The sequence below is a fragment of the Choloepus didactylus genome, chromosome 2 (genome assembly GCF_015220235.1).
Source record: "Choloepus didactylus isolate mChoDid1 chromosome 2, mChoDid1.pri, whole genome shotgun sequence".
Lineage (NCBI taxonomy): Eukaryota > Metazoa > Chordata > Mammalia > Pilosa > Megalonychidae > Choloepus > Choloepus didactylus.
Genome location: NC_051308.1, coordinates 223,805,541 through 223,826,717, shown reverse-complemented (window position 1 = coordinate 223,826,717; position 21,177 = coordinate 223,805,541). Strand labels below are relative to the sequence as shown.

Sequence of the window (21,177 nt, the reverse complement as noted above, 5' to 3'; positions counted from 1 at the left end):
GATGCAAGGCCTGGGCTCTCCCTGAAGCTCCGGGCCTGCACCAGTGATGCACTGCTGACCCATGGCCGGTGAGGCTTCTACCCACAGCCACCTCTCCCTGCCCTTCAGAGGCCAAAGGGTGCTCTCCTACCCCATCCTCAGGGGGCAGAGTGAGAAATAAGAGACCACCTTCCACTTTATAAATGGGGAAACCGAGGCTCACATTGGGAAGGTGCTGTCATGGAGGGCGGGGTGGAAAGCCCTGGAAACCAGTGGAGGGAAGGGATGGCACTCTTCTCTCCTCACCTCAGCTCTGCCTCACCTCCGGCTCATGGACCCCAGGCAGGGACATGCTCCTGGGTCTCTAGACAGGCCGCATAGAAGACGCGAGCTGCTCCCACCAGCCTCTGGTCCCTGCCCTTCCCCTCAGTGTCCCAGGCTGCTTCTATGGGGCATGGAGTGGGGGCCATGGGAGGAGCTTCTCTTGGGGTTGGAATCCTTTGGTAGAATGTGGACAGCCGGAAGTCACAGAGGCCTCTGTGATATCACCACGAGGGGGAGCAAGGCCTCTTTGAATGGTTTCTTTGAAGCGTAGGAGGAGACTGAGCAGCTATGAGCAGCACCCAAAGGGTCTGGTGGCAGCAATGGACTGACACTACCAACATCAAGCCTTTATCCATTTTGGTAGGCTTCCCCACCCAAAACGAGCATGCTAGGGTGGCGTGGGGCATGGGAGGACCATGCAGGGTTAGGAGGGACAGATGTCCTGATGGGGCTTCCCCTCGCCCCTGCAGAGGACCACTCACGAGCCCCACGGCCGGCCAGAGGACCAAGTGCTCATCAATCGCCGAGATATAACAAGTAGCAAGGTAAGGGAGGGGCCTGCAGCGGTCCCCTCCCCCACGATGACCCTTCTGCACCTGTGCCCCTGGCAAAAGGCCCTCGTGGTGGCCCTGTACCCCTCTGCCCTCTAAACAACTTCCCAGGGGACCCTCCCCGGAAGTGATCCCTGCAGTGTCCTCCACAGGAAGCCACATATAATGATGGCCAGTCTCCACCAGCTGAGACTCCAGAGGAGTCCCCCAGCAGTGAACCATTCTTAGTGGCCCTCTAACGTGTGCCCTGTACTCTGATGCCCCCATTCTATGATCCGTTCTCTGGCAAATTCTCCCCCTAGGACCCCCCCCCCCCCCCCCCGGGCTTCCCCATTCACTCAGAGCAGCATCAAGGCAGAGGTGGCCTTCAGTGATGCCTGCTTGAGGGAAGGCCCCCGCCCTCTCCCAGGATGCCTGGGACATGCAGGAGTTCATCACGCGCATGTACGTCAAGCAGCTGCTCCGACACCCGGCCTTTCAGCTGCTGCTGGCCGTGCTGCTGGTGATCAACGCCATCACCATTGCTCTCCGCACCAACTCCGTCCTTGGCCAGGTAGGCCATCAGCCTGACCTTTGTCGCTCCCTGACTCCACTGGGAGGCCTGGAACAATGCACTTCCTGCTCTGGGCCTCAGGCTCCTTAACTGTTTCTGATGGTTGGGTTAGATGTTCTTGAAGGGCCTGAAAGCTCTGACCCTTCTAAGATTCTAAAACGAAATCAAGGAAGACTTCTTGGTAGAGGGAGCTCTGGAGTCCAGCTTTGAGGAATGCATTGAAGGATGAAGGGCAGGAGACAAATGGGGTGAGCAGAGGCAGACAAATGGATGCCTTGTGGGGAAGGGTATCCAATTTTAATCAGTAGAGAATCACTCTGTGCAGGCCTTGTGCTCAGTGCCAAGGGTTCAGGTAGGAACACAACAGACCCAGTTCCTGTCTCAGAAAAACCCAAACATGGCATTACCAATGCCTGAGTGTCACACAGAGCACATGGGAGCTTGAAGAAGGCAATCAAACCTAATCTGGGAGGTCAGGGAAGGCTTCCTGGAGAAAGTGACACTATAGCTGAGAATAAGAGATGAGTGGGAGTTGGCCAGGCACAGAGAGGTGGGAAAGAGTGTTTTGGGCAGAAGAAACAGCACGTGAGAGAGCTCTGCTTATCCAACTTAAAGTGTAGTATGACTTTGATCTTACCCAAGATGCCTTAATTTCTCACAAGGAGTATACATACATATATTGTGCTATTTAAAAATCAATATTTTTAAATGTCCAAAGAGGTTAAAATGGGAAATTTTGTGTTGTATATATGTTACCAGACAAAAAAATTTTAAAAACAATGTCCATTGTGGTGGCTGCTGAGTTCAGAGAGGTGGTCAGTGGCCAGATCACACAGCATCTTTAAGTTATGTTAAGGGGGGTGGCCTTTATCCTGATGTCAGTGGAAAGCCAGGGAAGGATTTAAAGCATGGAAGTGACCTGATCAAACATGTGTTTTAGAAAACTTACACCAGCTGCTACAGGGTGGACCATGGAAGAGAGAGGGCCAGGAATGGGGAAGATGGACCAGGGAGGAGCCTGTTGCAGATGTTCAGGTGAAAGAGGATGGGGCTTGGACCAGGACAGTGGCTGTGGGTGGAAAGAGGTCAGATGCATTTGGGAACTCATAAGGATTGAAGCTGTGGGCCCACTTGTTTGATCTTCTTTGTAGCTGACACTTAGTAAGCACTTACTCTGTGCCAGGCACTGTGCTACTGTGTTTAACTTACACCATCTTCTCACACTTGTAGAGAAAGGAAGAGTCAGAGCTTAAATCTCTGGCTCGAGCAACTGCATGGGGACATGGAGACACAGGAGGAAGATTTGGGGTCGGTGTGAGCTGTACTGTGTTTGAGGTGCCTGTGTAATATCCGGGGATGTCTAGGGAGGAGTTGCATGTCAGACCCCAAACCCTGCCAAGTACCCTGGGATGGAGACGGAGATGTGAGAATTGCAAGGGTGTAGGAGGACAGTTGTTAAAGCTAAGGGAATGGAAGAGAATGCCCAGGAAGAGAGTGTTGGGTGAAGAGACAAGAGGGCCAGGACAGACCTCTGAGGAAAGCCTCTAAATAAGGGGTGGGAAATGGAAGAGGGGGTACAAGAGGAGACTGAAGAGGAGTGGCCTATGGAGTGAGAAAAACCAGGAGAAGGTACTACGTATGAAGGGAACAGGCAAAACAGTCAGATACATGGAAGAGATCAGACAAGATAAGGGCTGTGAATCTTCCCTTGAATATAGCTCTTGTGATCTTGACAAGAGCCACCCCTGATGTACTGGAGGCAGAAACCCAATTGCAAAAGTTTGCAGAGTAGAGGGCACATTACAAACCATTAACAGATCATGAAATCAATCCAAAGTGAGGATACCAGCATATTAAAAAGAATGAAATAGAATAGACTGTGTGTGTGTGAAAAATATATTTCTTTCTGTGGGTCTTGGTCAAAAAAGCTAAAAGCCCTGGTATTGAAAATGTGTCTGTGAAAGTCAGATCCCAGAGGCCTGTGAATTGTAAGATGCATAGTGGACTTTATCCTGTGGGGCACAGGGAGCCATGGAAGGCTTGTGGGTAGAGAAGGCAACTATGCTATGACTATGGATGCCTATGACTTGGAGAAGGCAAGAGAATGATTTATGATGCTCTTTCAATAGTGAGGAGGGCCTCTGACAGAAAGCTCTTCCTTATTTTAGGCAGACATTCTTGGTCCATGACAGCCCTTTGGGGATTTGGAAAACATGACAGCCCTTTGGGGATTTGGAAAAGGCAGGGAGCTCATAAACCTTAACCTCCCATCTGGATTTAAGAAACTCTGTCCTGCCTGGCATTAGCCCATGGACGGGGGGTGGTGGGCAGGTGTGGGCAGCAGGAGGCCTCTGTGTGTGGCAGTAAGCCTTGAGGCACTGAATCCTTTGGCCATGAAGGTGAAAGAAGGGAAGAGTCAAAGTGATTTTGGTGACTTCCACGGTGAAGTGAGGGAGCTGAGGGTTGTTAATGGAGTCTGTAATGGTGGCTGAAGGAGGAGGATCTAGGCTGAGGGAAGGTGAGTTGAGTTTTGGACAGACCTTAGCCATCCATCCATCTATCCTTCCATCCATCCATCCATCCATCCATGCATCCAGAGTGTGTGTCCTGGATCCTTGAGTTGGGAATCCTCAGGAGTTTGGTCAGACCTGGACTGGGGAATTTGGGGAGCTGAGGCAGCAGAAGTAGCTGGGACAACCAGAGAGGAAAGAATGGGCTTGGTGGCCTCCACCTTCAGGGCCAGGGTGTTTCCTCCCAGTCCTGGAGCCCGTTCTGCCTCTCCCTGCCTCCCTCTTCCAAGTGTCCCTACCCTAGAGGTTAGGAGCAAAGGTTTGTGGTCAGACAACATTATCTTCTAGCTGTGTGATCGTGGGCACCTCTCTGACTTTTCATCTGTATGATGGGAATAAAACCTACTTTGCAGGACATGGTGATGGGGAGGTGAAATGATGCATGTATGGTCTTAGCCCTGTGCCTGGCTCATGCATGGCAAGTAGGTTCTAGAGGGAGCAGCGAAGATGCTGAGGAAGAAGAGCAGCGGTGATAAGGGCCGGGGACACCGCTGGTCCCCACACCTCCCTCCCCTGTCCTCTCTCCTCTGGCCTCACCCAGGGCCCATTCCACTGACCTCTTCCTCCCCGTTTTTCTCTGTCTCCCATGTAGAAATACTATCAGTTGTTCTCTACCATAGATGACATTGTGCTGACCATCCTTCTCTGTGAGGTTCTCCTTGGCTGGCTCAATGGCTTCTGGATTTTCTGGAAGGTGAGATCCGGGGCCCTCCCTGCTACTGTCCCTGCTCCCTGGGATCTGCCCACCACCCCCACCCCAGTATTCCTGGCCCAATAAGGGTGTGTGTGTGTGTGTGTGTGTGCATGCATGCGTGTGAAGGGAGAGAGAGACTTCTGAGATGTTTGTGATGCAGCAGAAAGTAACTTGAACCAGGAGTGCAGCCTCTTGGGTTCCAGTCTCTGCTCCAGCCTCCTCAGCTCAGATCTTGGGCAAACCTTTATCTGAGAGTGTGGTTGAGAGTACCCACTTGAATTTACAGGGTTCCAGAGCAGAGGTCAGCAATTTTTTTTCTGTAAAGGACCAAATAAAAAATATTTTAAGCTTTGCAGGCATTCAGTCTCTGCTGCAATTATTTAATTCTGCTGTGGTAGCACAAAAGCAACCATGAATAATACATAAACAAATGAGCGTGGCCACAGTCCAATAAAACATTATTCATGGAAACTGGAATTTGAATTTCCTATGTTTTTCACATGTAACAAAATAGTATTCTTCATTTGATTTTTCTTTTCTCCACACATTTAAAAATCAAAAACCATTTTTAGTTTATGGGTCTTACAAAAACCCATCCAGCTGCTGGCTGGATTTGGCCCATAAACCATAGTTTGCTGATCCCTGTTCTAAAACATATCAAAGAACCCTCTGGGTGGGTTTGAGTCAATGCAACAAAGACTCAAATTCTCTGTTTGAATAGGACTTCTGGAGTGAAGGGATTCATTTTGCCTTCCAGCATGTGTGAGAAGAGGCCTATCAAATATTGTATACCTTTCACAAAAATATCATTTAAATATCATTAGCAGGACAACCAATTAGAGTCACAGGGTTTCAGGAGTTAGAGGTTTCACTTCATCGAACACAGAACATAGAACAAAATTTCTGAAGTCTGGGTGTCTTCAAGACTCCCTGTGCAAACAACACTTGCAAGGATGTTTGTTAACCAAAAACATAATTGGACGATGCACGTTTGCATGTCTCTAGGCTGGAGGGGGGAGTGGGAGTGATGAAGCTTGTGCGAACATTTCAAGACACCACTTTAGCACAACTAGTTCTAGGTTGCAGGCAGGCCTCTGTGCCTTGGCTGTCAGGGAAGAGGGAACGTTTCCTCCTCTGCTTCTTTCTAAGATTTCCTTCAGCTGCAGTTCTTTCTGAGGCTAGGAGGGCCTACGGTTTCCAGGCTGAAGCCATGGAATTTCATTAGCACCAAGAGAATTAATTAAAGCAAGCCTGAGAATCACGTGTTCCTCCAAGCCGCTCTGTTTCCCCCTAAACCAGAGTTTCTCAAGCTCAGCACAGTTGACGTTTTGGGCCCGATAATCCTTTGTCCTGTGCACTGCAGAATGTTTAGCAGCATCCCTGGCCTCCACCCACTAGAGGACTGCAGCAACCCCACCCCCCACCCCAGCCTCTGTTAAGGCCAAGTGTCCCCTAGTGGGCAAAACTGCTCCAGTTGAGAACCACTGATATAGTGTGTTTAACTGGCTTAGAGAGCAAGGTCAAGATTCCGCTAAAAGAAACAGAAGGTAAGAATATGGCTCCAGATACTGCCAAATGTCCTCTGAGGGGCAAATTGCCCGCAGCTGGGAACCAATATCCTAAACCCTAAATATCTGGGGCCAAGCTCCAGTGCTAGAGGTCAGAGCTTGTTAGAGACCTGTTTCTGTCTCCTCCTTCCCCACCCTCCCTCCCCCTAGGTAGTGCCCAGAGCCTGCTCCCTCCTTGAATGGGGTGGGGGTGGGGATACATGGAAGGGAGGAAAACCTGTAACTTATTACCCAGCCACTTGGGCATCCCCAAAGTTCTGCGCCTAACCCTCCCCTTCCCACTGTTCTGGCTTGGCTCCTCCCTTGTCATTGTCACTCCCACAGCCTATTAATCACCTAGACCCAACCATTTCAGCACCAAAATGTTTCTCAGCTTCCTTGCCCCTCTGCCTCTTTGCTACCCCTGTCCCAACTCTTGTCTTTCCTGCTCTCACTGGGATGCTGCTATGGCTTCCTGTGTCTCCCACCTGCCGTCAAAGTGACTTTCCTACAACATAAACCAAAGCATCCATAAAAAACCAGTGGCTCCCTAATTGTTTACAGGACCAAGTCCAAATGCCCTATTGTGCCTTTAAGGCCTTCTGTGATCTGGCCCTTGCTTACTCCTGCAGCCTCATCTCCTCACTCCTAGCCTCACTCTCGTGCTCCAGGAACACAAAACTGTTTGTAATTGCATCCCCAGGCACGCACACACACCCACCACTGTTCTCACCCCCAGGCCTTTGTCCTCAGCTGGGCAGGCCTACCCTAGCTCCCTCCTCCCCATCCACTTGCTTAAGGCTCATTCTCATATCAATTCTGGGAAGTCTTCATCATCTTTCCCAGGCCAGGCCAGGTGCTGCTCTGTGTCTCCATAACACAGAATTAAGATTTAAAGTTTATCTTCCTCTCTCAAAACAGTCTGTGAGCCCATCGGGGCAGGAATTGTGTCTGCAGGACTTGGTTCCAAGTATGGATATAGTAGGAACGTAATACTGGGTGGACGGAGGGATGGATCTGTATGGAGACAGGGAGACTTGGGTCTCCCTCCTGTATGTGTAGGCGCCGACACTCTGAGCGTGAGAGGCTGGGAGGGCTTGTGTTTATTGGGCTCCCCAATAAATTCAAGAACCTTTTTTCCAATAAGAAATGTTTTTTTTTGAATACTTAATGCAGATAAAGAATTAAAGGTCAAAACTACATTGAAAGTTACACAGAGAATCCTTGCTTTAACTCCTGTCTTTTTCACTCCATTCCTATTCCCCAGCTCCTCTCTCTACGTAACCTTTTTTTTTTTTTTTTTTTTTTGTTTTTTTTTTTTTTTTAAATCATCATTTTATTGAGATATATTCACATACCACGCAGTCATACAAAACAAATTGTACTTTCGATTGTTTACAGTACCATTACATAGTTGTACATTCATCACCTAAATCAATCCCTGACACCTTCATTAGCACACACACAAAAATAACAAGAATAATAATTAGAGTGAAAAAGAGCAATTGAAGTAAAAAAGAACACTGGGTACCTTTGTCTGTCTGTTTCCCTCCCCTACTTTTCTACTCATCCATCCATAAACTAGACAAAGTGGTGTTTGGTCCTTATGGCTTTCCCAATCCCATTGTCACCCCTCATAAGCTACATTTTTATACAACTGTCTTCGAGATTCATGGGTTCTGGGTTGTAGTTTGATAGTTTCAGGTATCCACCACCAGCTACCCCAATTCTTTAGAACCTAAAAAGGGTTGTCTAAAGTGTGCATAAGAGTGCCCACCAGAGTGACCTCTCGGCTCCTTTTGGAATCTCTCTGCCACTGAAGCTTATTTCATTTCCTTTCACATCCCCCTTTTGGTCAAGAAGATGTTCTCCGTCCCACGGTGCCAGGTCTACATTCCTCCCTGGGAGTCATATTCCACGTTGCCAGGGAGATTCACTTCCCTGGGTGTCTGATCCCACGTAGGGGGGAGGGCAGTGATTTCACCTTTCAAGTTGGCTTAGCCAGAGAGAGAGGGCCACATCTGAGCAACAAAGAGGCATTCAGGAGGAGACTCTTAGGCACAAATACAGGGAGGCCTAGCCTCTCCTTTGCAGCAACCGTCTTCCCAAGGGTAAAACTTATGGTAGAGGGCTCAACCCATCAAACCACCAGTCCCCTATGTCTGTGGTCATGTTAGCAACCATGGAGGTGGGGTAGGCGAATACCCCTGCATTCTCCACAGGCTCCTCAAGGGGGCACTACATCTTTTTTTTTTTTTTTTCCCTTGTTTGTCTTTTTTCTTTTTTTTTTTTTTTTTTTTTTTTTAACTTTCCCTTCTTTTTTCAAATCACCTGTATGAAAAAAAAGTTAAAAAGAAAACAAACATACAATAAAAGAGCATTTCAAAGAGACCATAGCAAGGGAGTAAGAAAAAGACAACTAACCTAAGATAACTGCTTAACTTCCAACATGTTCCTACTTTACCCCAAGAAAGTTACATAATATAGCAACATTTCAGTGAACTTGTTCCTACTACAACCATCAGAAATTAACAGACCATAGTCATTTCTGGGCATCCCCAGAACGTTAAATAGCTTATCTGTTCTTCCTGGATTATTGTTCCCCCTTCCTTAATTGCTCTCTACTGCTAGTTCCCCTACATTCTACATTATAAACCATTTGTTTTACATTTTTCAAAGTTCACATTAGTGATAGCATATAATATTTCTCTTTTTGTGCCTGGCTTATTTCGCTCAGCATTATGTCTTCAAGGTTCATCCATGTTGTCATATGTTTCACCAGATCGTTCCTTCTTACTGCCGCGTAGTATTCCATCGTGTGTATATACCACATTTTATTTATCCACTCATCTGTTGAAGGACATTTGGGTTGTTTCCATCTCTTGGCAATTGTGAATAATGCTGCTATGAACATTGGCGTGCAGATATCTGTTCGTGTCACTGCTTTCCGATCTTCCGGGTATATACCGAGGAGTGCAATCGCTGGATCGAATGGTAGCTCTATATCTAGTTTTCTAAGGAACTGCCAGACTGACTTCCAGAGTGGCTGAACCATTATACAGTCCCACCAACAATGAATAAGAGTTCCAATTTCTCCACATCCCCTCCAGCATTTGTAGTTTCCTGTTTGTTTAATGGCAGCCATTCTAACCGGTGTTAGATGGTATCTCATTGTGGTCTTAATTTGCATCTCTCTAATAGCTAGTGAAGCTGAACATTTTTTCATGTGTTTCTTGGCCATTTGTATTTCCTCTTCAGAGAACTGTCTTTTCATATCTTTTGCCCATTTTATAATTGGGCTGTCTGTACTATTGTCATTGAGTTGTAGGATTTCTTTGTATATGCAAGATATCAGTCTTTTGTCAGATACATGGTTTCCAAAAATTTTTTCCCATTGAGTTGGCTGCCTCTTTACCTTTTTGAGAAATTCCTTTGAGGTGCAGAAACTTCTAAGCTTGAGGAGTTCCCATTTATCTATTTTCTCTTTTGTTGCTTGTGCTTTGGGTGTAAAGTCTAGGAAGTGGCCTCCTAATACAAGGTCTTGAAGATGTTTTCCTACATTATCTTCTAGGAGTTTAATGGTACTTTCTTTTATATTGAGATCTTTGGTCCATTTTGAGTTAATTTTGTGTAGGGGGTGAGGTAGGGGTCCTCTTTCATTCTTTTGGATATGGATATCCAACTCTCCCAGCCCCATTTGTTGAAAAGACCATTATGGCTCAGTTCGGTGACTTTGGGGGCCTTATCAAAGATCAGTCGGCCATAGATCTGAGGGTCTATCTCTGAATTCTCAATTCGATTCCATTGATCTATATGTCTATCTTTGTGCCAGTACCATGCTGTCTTGGCAACTGTGGCTTTATAATAAGCTTCAAAGTCAGGGAGTGTAAGTCCTCCCACTTCGTTTTTCTTTTTTAGAGTGTCTTTAGCAATTCGAGGCATCTTCCCTTTCCAAATAAATTTGATAACTAGCTTTTCCAAGTCTGCAAAGTAGGTTGTTGGAATTTTGATTGGGATTGCATTGAATCTGTAGATGAGTTTGGGTAGAATTGACATCTTAATGACATTTAGCCTTCCTATCCATGAACATGGAATATTTTTCCATCTTTTAAGGTCCCCTTCTATTTCTTTTAGTAGAGTTATGTAGTTTTCTTTGTATAGGTCTTTTACATCTTTGGTTAAGTTGATTCCTAGGTACTTGATTTTTTTAGTTGCTATTGAAAATGGTATCTTTTTCTTGAGTGTCTCTTCAGTTTGTTCATTTCTAGCATATAGAAACATTACTGACTTATGTGCATTAATCTTGTATCCCGCTACTTTGCTAAATTTGTTTATTAGCTCTAGTAGGTGTATCGTTGATTTCTCAGGGTTTTCTAGATATAAGATCATATCATCTGCAAACAATGACAGTTTTTACTTCTTCTTTTCCAATTTGGATGCCTTTTATTTCTTTGTCTTGCCGGATTGCCCTGGCTAGCACTTCCAGTACAATGTTGAATAACAGTGGTGACAGCGGGCATCCTTGTCTTGTTCCTGATCTTAGAGGGAAGGCTTTCAGTCTCTCACCATTGAGTACTATGCTGGCTGTGGGTTTTTCATATATGCTCTTTATCATGTTGAGGAAGTTTCCTTCAATTCCTACCTTTTGAAGTGTTTTTATCAAAAAGGGATGTTGGATTTTGTCAAATGCTTTTTCAGCATCTATTGAGATGATCAATTGATTTTTCCCTTTCGAGTTTTTAATGTGTTGTAATACATTGATTGTTTTTCTGATGTTGAACCATCCTTGCATGCCTGGAATGAACCCTACTTGGTCATGGTGTATGATTTTTTTAATGTGTCTTTGGATTCGATTTGCAAGTATTTTGTTGAGGATTTTTGCATCTATATTCATTAGGGAGATTGGCCGGTAGTTTTCCTTTTTTGTAGCATCTTTGCCTGGTTTTGGTATTAGATTGATGTTAGCTTCATAAAATGAGTTAGGTAGTGTTCCATTTTTTTCAATGTTTTGAAAGAGTTTGAGTAAGATTGGTGTCAGTTCTTTCTGGAAAGTTTGGTAGAATTCCCCTGTGAAGCCATCTGGCCCTGGGCATTTATTTGTGGGAAGATTTTTGATGACTGATTGGATCTCTTTGCTTGTGATGGGTTGGTTGAGGTCTTCTATTTCTTCTCTGGTCAGTCTAGGTTGTTCATATGTTTCCAGGAAATTGTCCATTTCTTCTACATTATCCAGTTTGTTGCCATACAGTTGTTCATAATATCCTCTTATAATTTTTTTAATTTCTTCAGGATCTGCAGTTATGTCACCTTTTTCATTCATTATTTTGTTTATATGGGTCTTCTCTCTTTTTGATTTTGTCAGTCTAGCTAGGGGCTTGTCAATCTTGTTGATCTTCTCAAAGAACCAACTTTTGGTGATATTTATCCTTTCTATTGTTTTTTTGTTCTCTATGTCATTTATTTCTGCTTTAATCCTTGTTATTTCTTTTCTTCTACTTGGTTTAGGATTGGTTTGCTGTTCATTTTCTAGCTTCTTCAGTTGATCCATTAGTTCTTTGATTTTGGCTCTTTCTTCCTTTTTAATATATGCGTTTAGTGCTATAAATTTCCCCCTTAGCACTGCTTTTGCTGCATCCCATAGGTTTTGGTATGTTGTGTTCTCATTTTCATTCGTCTCTATATATTTAGCAATTTCTCTTGCTATTTCTTCTTTAACCCACTGATTGTTTAGGAGTGTGTTGTTTAACCTCCAGGTATTTGTGAATTTTCTAAGTCTCTGATGGTTATTGACTTCTAATTGTATTCCATTGTGGTCAGAGAATGTGCTTTGAATGATTTCAATCTTTTTAAATTTATTGAGACTTGTTTTATGTCCCAGCATATGATCTATTCTGGAGAAAGTTCCGTGAGCACTAGAAAAGTATGTGTATCCTGGTGATTTGGGATGTAATGTCCTGTAGATGTCTGTTAAATCTAATTCATTTATCAGATTGTTTAGGTTTTCAATTTCCTTACTGGTCTTCTGTCTGGTTGATCTATCTATAGGAGAGAGTGATGTGTTGAAGTCTCCCACAATTATTGTGGAAACATCAATTGCTTCCTTTAGTTTTGCCAATGTTTCTCTCATGTATTTTGTGGCACCTTGATTGGGTGCATAGACATTTACGATTGTTATTTCTTCTTGCTGAATTGCCCCTTTTATTAGTATGTAGTGGCCTTCTTTGTCTCTCAAAACATCCCTGCATTTGAAGTCTATTTTATCTGAGATTAATATTGCTACACCTGCTTTCTTTTGGCTGTAGCTTGCATGAAATATTTTTTTCCATCCTTTCACTTTCAATTTCTTTGTGTCCCTGTGTCTAAGATGAGTCTCTTGTATGCAACATATTGATGGTTCATTTTTTTTGATCCATTCTGCGAATCTATATCTTTTAATTGGGGAGTTTAATCCATTTACATTCAACGTTAAAACCGTGAAGGCATTTCTTGAATCGGCCATCTTATCCTTTGGATTATGTTTGCCATATTTTTCCCTCTCTCTATTAATATCCTTTATTGTACCCATACCGAATCTCTTTAGTACTGAACCTTTCTCCAAGTCTCTCTGTCCTGTCTTTGTTTCTCTGTCTGTAGGGCTCCCTTTAGTATCTCCAGTAGGGCAGGTCTCTTGTTAGCAAATTCTTTCAGCATTTCTTTGTCTGTGAAAAATTTAAGCTCTCCCTCAAATTTGAAGGAGAGCTTTGCTGGATAAAGTATTCTTGGCTGGAAATTCCTCTCTCTCAGAATTTTAAATATATCGTGCCATTGCCTTCTCGCCTCCATGGTGGCTGCTGAGTAGTCACTACTTAGTCTTATGCTGTTTCCTTTGTATGTGGTGAATTGCTTTTCTCTTGCTGCTTTCAGAACTTGCTCCTTCTCTTCTATGTTTGACAGTGTGATCAGTATATGTCTCGGAGTGGGTTTTTTTGGATTTATTCTATTTGGAGTTCGCTGAGCATTTATGATTTGTGTATTTATGTTGTTTAGAAGATTTGGGAAGTTTTCCCCAACAATTTCTTTGAATACTCTTCCTAGACCTTTACCCTTTTCTTCCCCTTCTGGGACACCAATGAGTCTTATATTCGGACGTTTCATATTATCTATCATATCCCTGAGGTCCATTTCGAGTTTTTCAATTTTTTTCCCCATTCTTTCTTTTATGCTTTCATTTTCCATTCTGTCATCTTCCAGGTCACTGATTCGTTGTTCAACTTCCTCTAGTCTTGTACTATGAGTGTCCAGAATCTTTTTAATTTGGTCAACAGTTTCTTTAATTTCCATAAGATCATCCATTTTTTTATTTAGTCTTGCAATGTCTTCTTTATGCTCTTCTAGGGTCTTCTTGATTTCCTTCATATCCCGTACTAGGGTCTCATTGTTCATCTTTAGTTCTTTGAGTAGCTGCTCTAGGTGTGTCTCTTCTGGTCTTTTGATTTGGGTGCTTGGGCTTGGGTTATCCATATCGTCTGGTTTTTTCATATGCTTTATAATTTTCTGTTGTTTTTGGCCTCGTGGCATTTGCTGTCCTTGATAGGGTTCTTTTAGGGTTTGTAGACCAGTTGAAGTCCTTATCTCTAATTTATCAGATCTACAGCTTCGTGGAGTACACTTTCTCTAACTAACCAGCAGGTGGCGTCCACGAGCCACCTGTTCTCCACAAGCCAGATCTCCCCTGCTTAGCCTTTTTGGTGAGTGGGGGAGTGAGTCTTGTGGGGCCCAATTGGTGTCCCAAGCTTGCGTGTGTAGTTGGTGTTGCCTGCCCTGTATGTGGGGCGTGTTTCTGGGCAGTCGGGGAGGGGGGGGTGGCCCTAACAATCAAATCTCCCTGATGATCCTAGAGTTTTAAAGCTACTGCAATAGTCTAATCCTTCAGTTCAGTCCTGCCACAGTTTGTCTCTGCCACTGACCCACAAGTCTTTGGTATTGGCGTATGGCTCCTGAGACTTGCAAGTGGGCCCCTCTTCCAGGCTGTGCACCCCGGGTCCTCTGTTGAGGGATGACTGTGCTATGTCACAGGTGAGTGCCGTCCCCCCAGGGCAGTTCTGGGCTGCTGGGCTGTGTTGGGAGGCTCCCAGTCTGCTCAAATGATGGCTGAATGGGGCTCTGTTAATTCACACTGCTCCCCCTTCCCAGCTCTGGGACATTCAGCTGAGGTTGCAGGGAAGGCTAATGTCCACGCCCAGTTTTGTGGTGTGTGCCTGTTATTTGAAGCACTTCCGTCACACTGGGTTGTCTGGGGCAGCTCTGGGCTATGGGGCTGGCGATGGGCAGGAGTGTTTCCTGTCCACCAGGATGGTGGCTGTGAGCGGACACCCCCCTTTTCTTGGGAAGTTGTGTTGTTTAGTGAATTTTCTCAGCCACTGGATTATTGCCTTTTGTCTCAGAGCTCTCTTATTTCTGCTCTTGACTTGACGTGCCCAAATTTCAATTCTTTGAAGCTTTCTGTATTGAGCTTCTTAGAGTAATTGTTTTAGAAAAAGCAAAAAGGATTTAAAAAAAAAAAAAAAAAAAAAAAAAAAAAAAAAAAACGGCCCTCCTCAGAGATCTAATGGGTTATTGAAATGCTAATAGACAAAGCAACCAGGGCCATTAAGGAAAGGTGCCCTGGGCAGAGAGATCAGCCTTGCTTCGGGATTTGCATATGCGCCTCAAGGCCTGATCTCCGCCCTTCCCCTTTCTGTGTTCACCAGAACTCCAAAAATCCTCTGCTTTTACTTTGAAGCTTCTCGTGTTGTTTTCCTTCTATGCCCGTCTCCTCTCTGCTGGGCTGGCTGCTCTCAGAGTCTCTGGTGTCTGGCCTCAGTCTATCTATGGTTGGAGTTTGAATCAGTAGAATGAGTTTCCGATGAGAGCAGCCACTGCAATTCTCCCTTCTCCTTCCTGGAGCTGACAGCCCCTCCTCCCCCGGGACTGAGCCTGGCAGGGAGGGGCGCGGGTCCCCTGGCCGCAAAAACTTACAGATTTCGGTGATCTCAGCAGTTCCACGTTTTCATGAGTGTTGTATGAAGTATGCCCAAAGACAGATTGCTCTGTGGTGTCCAGTCCACGCAGTTCCTGGCTTTTTACCTACTTTCCTGGAGGAGTAACTAAAACATACAGCTCACCAGTCTGCCATCTTGCCCCGCCCTTCTCTACGTAACCTTTTTATATTTATAGTCTCTTGTTTATCCTCCCAGTATTTATTATTATAATCATAAGCAAATATGTATAGTATCTTCATCCTCCTTTTCCTAACAGTAGCATATTAAACACACTGTTCTGTGCTTTGTTTTTATCACTTTATAGGTCCTGGCAATCTTTCCACATCAGTGTGTGGAGATCTTGTTTTTTGTGTCATGGCTACACAGTACCCCATTGTATTCTAGTTTATTTAGCCAGTCCCCACTTTGGTTGTTTTCAACCTTATGCAAAGGTCATTTTGTACTTGTACCTGGTATTGGTCGGTCAGATTCCTACAAGTAGGCTCATTGGTCAAAGGGTAAAATCGTTTATTGTTTGTTAGAACAAAGTCCCCTCTTTAGTGGTTGCACATGAACTTTTCATACATGTGAGCTTCCTCCCTCCCCCTCCTATACACAAGGAAGTGCCTCATTGGACAAGGGGCTTCCAAAACTTGCCTGTCTCCCTCTCTTTTACTACGAGAGCTATTTTGCCTTGGCACTGCTGCAGTGAAACGACTGCTTGGAACTACTGAAGCACTGTTCCTTGATGTTTCTTTTAGTATTTTTTTTTTCTCATTTTATTGCTTATTGTGGTGTGAGTCACAAAAGGCAGGAGAGCCCAAACATTCTCGAGTCACCTAACTGCAGAGTCCCAGCTGTGTGTGTGTCAGGGTCTCCACTGCATGTATCAGACTGCACTTGGCCAGGACATACGACACATGTATAGAACAGCGTGTGCGTGAGTGTTCTGTGGCATGTTTGGGGAGCAGCAGGGTGTGTAGCAGCAGTGGATGGCAGCTGACTGGCCCTGCTCCCAGAGGAACATGGGGACCCCCCATCCTTGGGGTGTGTGGAGGGCAGACCCAGGACGACCCCGGGGTTCTGGCCTGATGGACCTGCTGGGGCCACCCCCCAGGACGGCTGGAATATCCTCAACTTCCTTATTGTCTTCATCTTGCTCATGGGGTTCTTTATTAAAGAACTGGATGCCATCGCTATCACCTACACCCTCAGGTGAGCTGGGAGCTCTGGAGGGACCCGGGAATGGGATGAGACAGGAGTGGCGTCAGCTCTGCCTCTCTGGGCAGGTGGAGAGGCACAAAGGAGGAGGAGTGTGGGGAGGGCTCAGGGACCACCCTGAGAGGCTCTGCCACAGGGCGCTTCGTCTGGTGCACGTGTGCATGGCAGTGGAGCCCCTGGCCCAGATCATCCACGTCATCGTGCAGTCAGTGCACGACATGGCCAACATCATGGCCCTCATCCTCTTCTTCATGCTGGTCAGTGCCGTCCCTGCTCCCGGCCTCACCTCTTCCCTGAACAGAGCCCCTGGGTCCTTGGGGGTGGGGGGAGGGGTGGGGGTGTCCAGAGAAGAGGAGAGGCCTGGAGGCCCTGAAGGCTCAGGGGTCCGCTGGCAGCACTCATTTGCATGGCTTTTGCATGTCGGTCTCCCAGGCCTTGGGTGGAGTCAGTGGAGGCCTTGGTCTCTCTCCAGGTGTTCTCCGTGTTTGGAGTCACACTCTTCGGTGCGTTCGTGCCCAACCATTTCCAGAACATGCAGGTGGCCCTGTACACCCTCTTCATCTGCATCACGCAGGATGGCTGGGTGGACATCTACAGCGACTTCCAGTGAGTGGGGCTCCCGTGGGGCAGAGAAACTGGGGAGGGAGAGATTGGGGGCTCCAGGTGTTGAGATGAGGATGGCCAAGTGGGAGGGGAGGTAACCCAGGCTTTAAACTGGCGAAAAGGAGATCCCTGGAGTCGGGGCCTCTAAGTCTGTGGACTGCTTGATATGGAAAGCTCTGCCGCCTGTGAAGCCTCCCCCATTCAAAGTCCCAACCTTGGTCAGTTGATGGAGAAGCCTCCCATTATGCTAAAGAGCTGGGGAGCTAGTCTCAGGGCAGGGGAGCAGGTCTGTGGTCCAGCCTCTGGCTACGGGACAGCCTCCCAGCCCACAATGGAACCCACAAATCTGCCTGGACTCCCGAGAACTTAGGGGTCTCATTCCATTCATTCTTAGACTTGCTACCCAAGAGAATTTTTGATCATGGGTGGCTGCCTGGGTTCTCTCTTTTCTGTTAAGTCTAAGCCCTATTTTTCCAGTCCACTGTAGGATGGGTCCCTCTGAATGACTTATTTATATCTGCTTCATGTGAGGGTAGAAGACCATTGATGAAGGGCTTTCCCAGTTATTATCCATTATGATGTAGGTAGTGGAAAACTCACAGACTGCAGAATAAAGATGGAATGGGCTTTGAGTCTTTGCTCTACCACATGAGCCATGCTACCCTGGGCATCTCTCTTCTGAGCTTCAATTTCCTCATCTGTAAATTGGGAATTATAATATTAACTCTTGTCATGGGATTGCTGTGAGGATCAATAGAGATCAACAGTGGCAAATCTCTAACCACAGAGCCTGGCACAGAGTGGTTCTATGTTCTATTTTAAATAAATAAATAAATATATAATATATATATTTAATATATATGTTTATATATTTAATATATATGTATTATATATATTTAATATATATGTGTTATATATATTTAATATATATGTATTATATATATATATTTAGAGAGGGGAGAGAGAGAACTATCTCATAAGATTTTTTTATTAGAGCAGTTGTAGGTTTACAGAAACATCATGCAGAAAGTAGAGTAAACATATACAACCCCCCACAGTTTCCCTAATAACATTTTACATTAGTGTGGTACCTGTTTTATAACTGATAAACCAAGATGATTATAATTATATTATAGGAGATTTTATAACACTATATTAACAGCGGTTAACTCAGAGTGGAGGGATAGTATTTTTTTTCCCCTGTATATTTTTTGTCTGATCTTTCTATAATGAGCTTGTATTACTTTTAACATAATGGAGCTAATAGATTCAACCTGATTATGCTGCTGTATAAATCTCCACCTTGCAGGTTTGGCTTAAGAATTGGCCCGTCTGACAGCACAGCAGGTGCTCAGTAAAGAGCAGCTGCTGTAACAATTAGGAGCAGTCCATTAGATCTACACTATTGCAGTGAGACAGGCAGAAGCCCTGCTAGGTCTTGGGATACTTGCCCCATTTCATAGATGAGGAAACTGAGGCTGAAAGGGCCAGGGAGATGATAGGGCCCCTGCCTGCTGCCTCCAGGATGGAGAATAGGGAGTATGCAATGGAGATTGGAGGCGCCATCTACTTCGTTATCTTTATCACCATTGGTGCCTTCATTGGCATCAACCTGTTGGTCGTTGTGGTGACCACCAACCTGGAGCAGATGATGAAGTCAGGAGAATCAGGGCAGCAGCAGCAAAGAAGCTTCAGTGAGGTGAGTGGGATGCGGACGGCAGAAAGGAGGAGAGGGAGTGTGTGTGTGTGTGTGTGTGTGTACTTGCACACTTAGTGGCAAATGGGAATGGGCAGGGGCCTGGAGAAAGCCAAGCCTGAGACCTGGAGGCAGTGTGTCCCAACCTTGAGTGCCAACTCACTGTTCTGGTTTGCTAATGCTGCTGGAATGCAAAATATCAGAAATGGATTGGCTTTTATAAAGTGGGTTTATTTGGTCATAAAGTTATAGTCTGAAGGCCATGAAAATGTCCAAATTAAGGCATCAACACAAGTATAACTTCACTGAAGGATGGCCAATGGCGTCCGGAAAACCTCTGTTAGCTGGGAAGGCACATGGCTGGTGTCTGCTCCGGAGTTCTGGTTTCAAAGTGACTTTCTCCAAAATGTCTCTAGGCTTAGCTTCTCAGAGCAAACTCTGGGCTAGTATCTCCAAAGCATCAGCAAAAGTCTGCTTTCAACGGCCATCTCCAAAATGTCTCTCTTGGCTGCAGCACCAAGCTCCTTCTGTCCCAGCTCTTATAGGGCTCCAGTGATTTAATTAAGGCCCATGCCAAATGGGCGCGGCCACACCTCCATAGAAATAATCTAATCAGAGTTATCACCTACAGTTGGGTGGGTCACATCTTCATGGAAACAACTGAATCCAAAGGTTCCAACTTAATCAAGATTAAATACATCTCCCCCCACAAGACTGCATTAAAGAACATGGTGTTTTGGGGGACATAATACATCCAAACCAGCACCAGCTGGGGCTTCTGGGGGGTGAAGTTTCCTAAATGTCATGTTTCTATGGCAACCAAAAAACTGAGCAACTGGGTGACCTTAGGTCATTTGATCAGTCTATGCCTCGATTTCTTTTATAAAATGTGAACAATAAGAGTACTTACCTCTTAAGGCTGTTATAGGGATTACATGGCTTAATGCACAGTACTTGGCATACAGTAAGCACTCAATAAAGTCAGCTACAGTATTATTCATTCTGGGATAGAGATCCATAAGGTGGGGATTGAGGGTACTTCCAAGTTTGAGGACTGTGACTAGATAGGGCTTTAGAAATTTGCTGGGCAGGATTTATCAGGGGTGAACTCTGGGGGGCTAAGTTTTGAAAGGGGGTGTGAATTTCCAAAGAGATGGGAATAAGGGCTTGTACATTTGAGGCTGAACTCCCACAGCCAGGTAGGGATGCTAAAATTGGTTGGAGCTTAAATGAGGGGCATTAGAACCCTAGTGTCCTATGAGAGTTGGTCCTCCCTGAAGCCAAGCAGGAAGGGGCTGGGGGAGCGGGTGCCCAGCTGAGCTGTCCATGTCTTCTCCACTCTCCCCTCTCCAGACAAGCGATGAGGTGGACGAGAATAATAGGCTGCCACTGGTGCACTGTGAGGAAGCCCGCTTGGAGAAGTCCGGTGACCTCCAGGAGCCGATGGTGGGAGGGCCCCTGTCTAACCTCTCGGAGACCACATATGACAACTTTTGCTTGGTGCTCGAGGCGATACAGGAGAACTTGATGCAGTACAAGGAGATCCGAGATGAGCTCAACATGTAGGGGGGAGGGTACTGGGGGTACCCCAGAGTCCCGTGAGTCAGGGCTGGGTGGAACCTCAGATTCTTCTGGCCACATGCCCTCCCCATTTTTCAAGGCAGATCCTAGGGTCCAGATAGTTTAAGATACTTACCTAGGGTCACCCAGCTTGTTGGCGGAGGAGCTGGAATCCAGACCTCCATGACCCACCCCCCCACCCCACCCCCATTTCACAGAAGGGCAAGGCTTGGCCCGGGTCTATCTCTGGGCTGCAGGGGAGGATGAGGAGGAATGGACACTAGGGAAGGGGTGGGAAGGCTGGGCACTGTGGGGCATCCCAGGGACACACTCACTGCCCCACCCCAGGATCGTGGATGAGGTTCGTTCCATCCGCTTCAACCAGGAGCAGGAGGAGGAAATGTTGCAGAGGGGCTTTTCACTGAGCCTGCAGAAGGAGAGTTTGAATTCCTTGGACCCCCATGACCACCAGCAAGACTTGCTCACAGCACTCATCAAAATGGAAAAGGTGCATCTTCCTGTTCCTACTCAATTGGGCTGCTCCTCACCCTACCCAGCCCAGCCTCTGCCCCATTAGTCAAGGTTCCTTTCTATTCTGTCATCTGGTCTGCCCCCTAGATACACCCCCCCACCCCCCATCCCAGCAGTCACTACCCTGTCCTGTTAGGTTCTCCCTTTCCTCTCTCCAAGAGATCCCATCCCCCTCCCATCAGGTTCCTCCTCTTTGATCCAGTTTTGTCTCTAGTGTCTTCAAACCCAGCCGTTTTTAGTGTGGCTTGAGCCAGCTCAGTTCCTACTTAATGGCATATACTTAAGCCCACTGGGGACAAAGGATCCTTGTCCTGTCTGGAATGCACAAGAGCAGCTTCCTTCCTCTGAT

At 45.9% G+C, this 21,177-nt stretch overlaps 1 protein-coding gene across 1 annotated transcript in view; it reads left to right on the top strand.

The window, feature by feature from the left end:
- The first annotated feature begins 567 nt into the window (after window positions 1-567).
- CATSPER4 (cation channel sperm associated 4) overlaps window positions 568-21,177 on the top strand; it is a 26,989-nt gene continuing 6,379 nt past the window's right edge. The window contains exons 1-10 of the mRNA XM_037828086.1: window positions 568-663; window positions 774-848; window positions 1,264-1,407; window positions 4,570-4,671; window positions 16,335-16,432; window positions 16,575-16,695; window positions 16,911-17,044; window positions 18,566-18,740; window positions 20,091-20,299; window positions 20,646-20,805. Of these exons, the coding sequence (XP_037684014.1) occupies window positions 592-663; window positions 774-848; window positions 1,264-1,407; window positions 4,570-4,671; window positions 16,335-16,432; window positions 16,575-16,695; window positions 16,911-17,044; window positions 18,566-18,740; window positions 20,091-20,299; window positions 20,646-20,805 (1,290 nt within the window). The 5' untranslated portion in view covers window positions 568-591. The remainder of the gene's footprint in view (window positions 664-773; window positions 849-1,263; window positions 1,408-4,569; window positions 4,672-16,334; window positions 16,433-16,574; window positions 16,696-16,910; window positions 17,045-18,565; window positions 18,741-20,090; window positions 20,300-20,645; window positions 20,806-21,177) is intronic.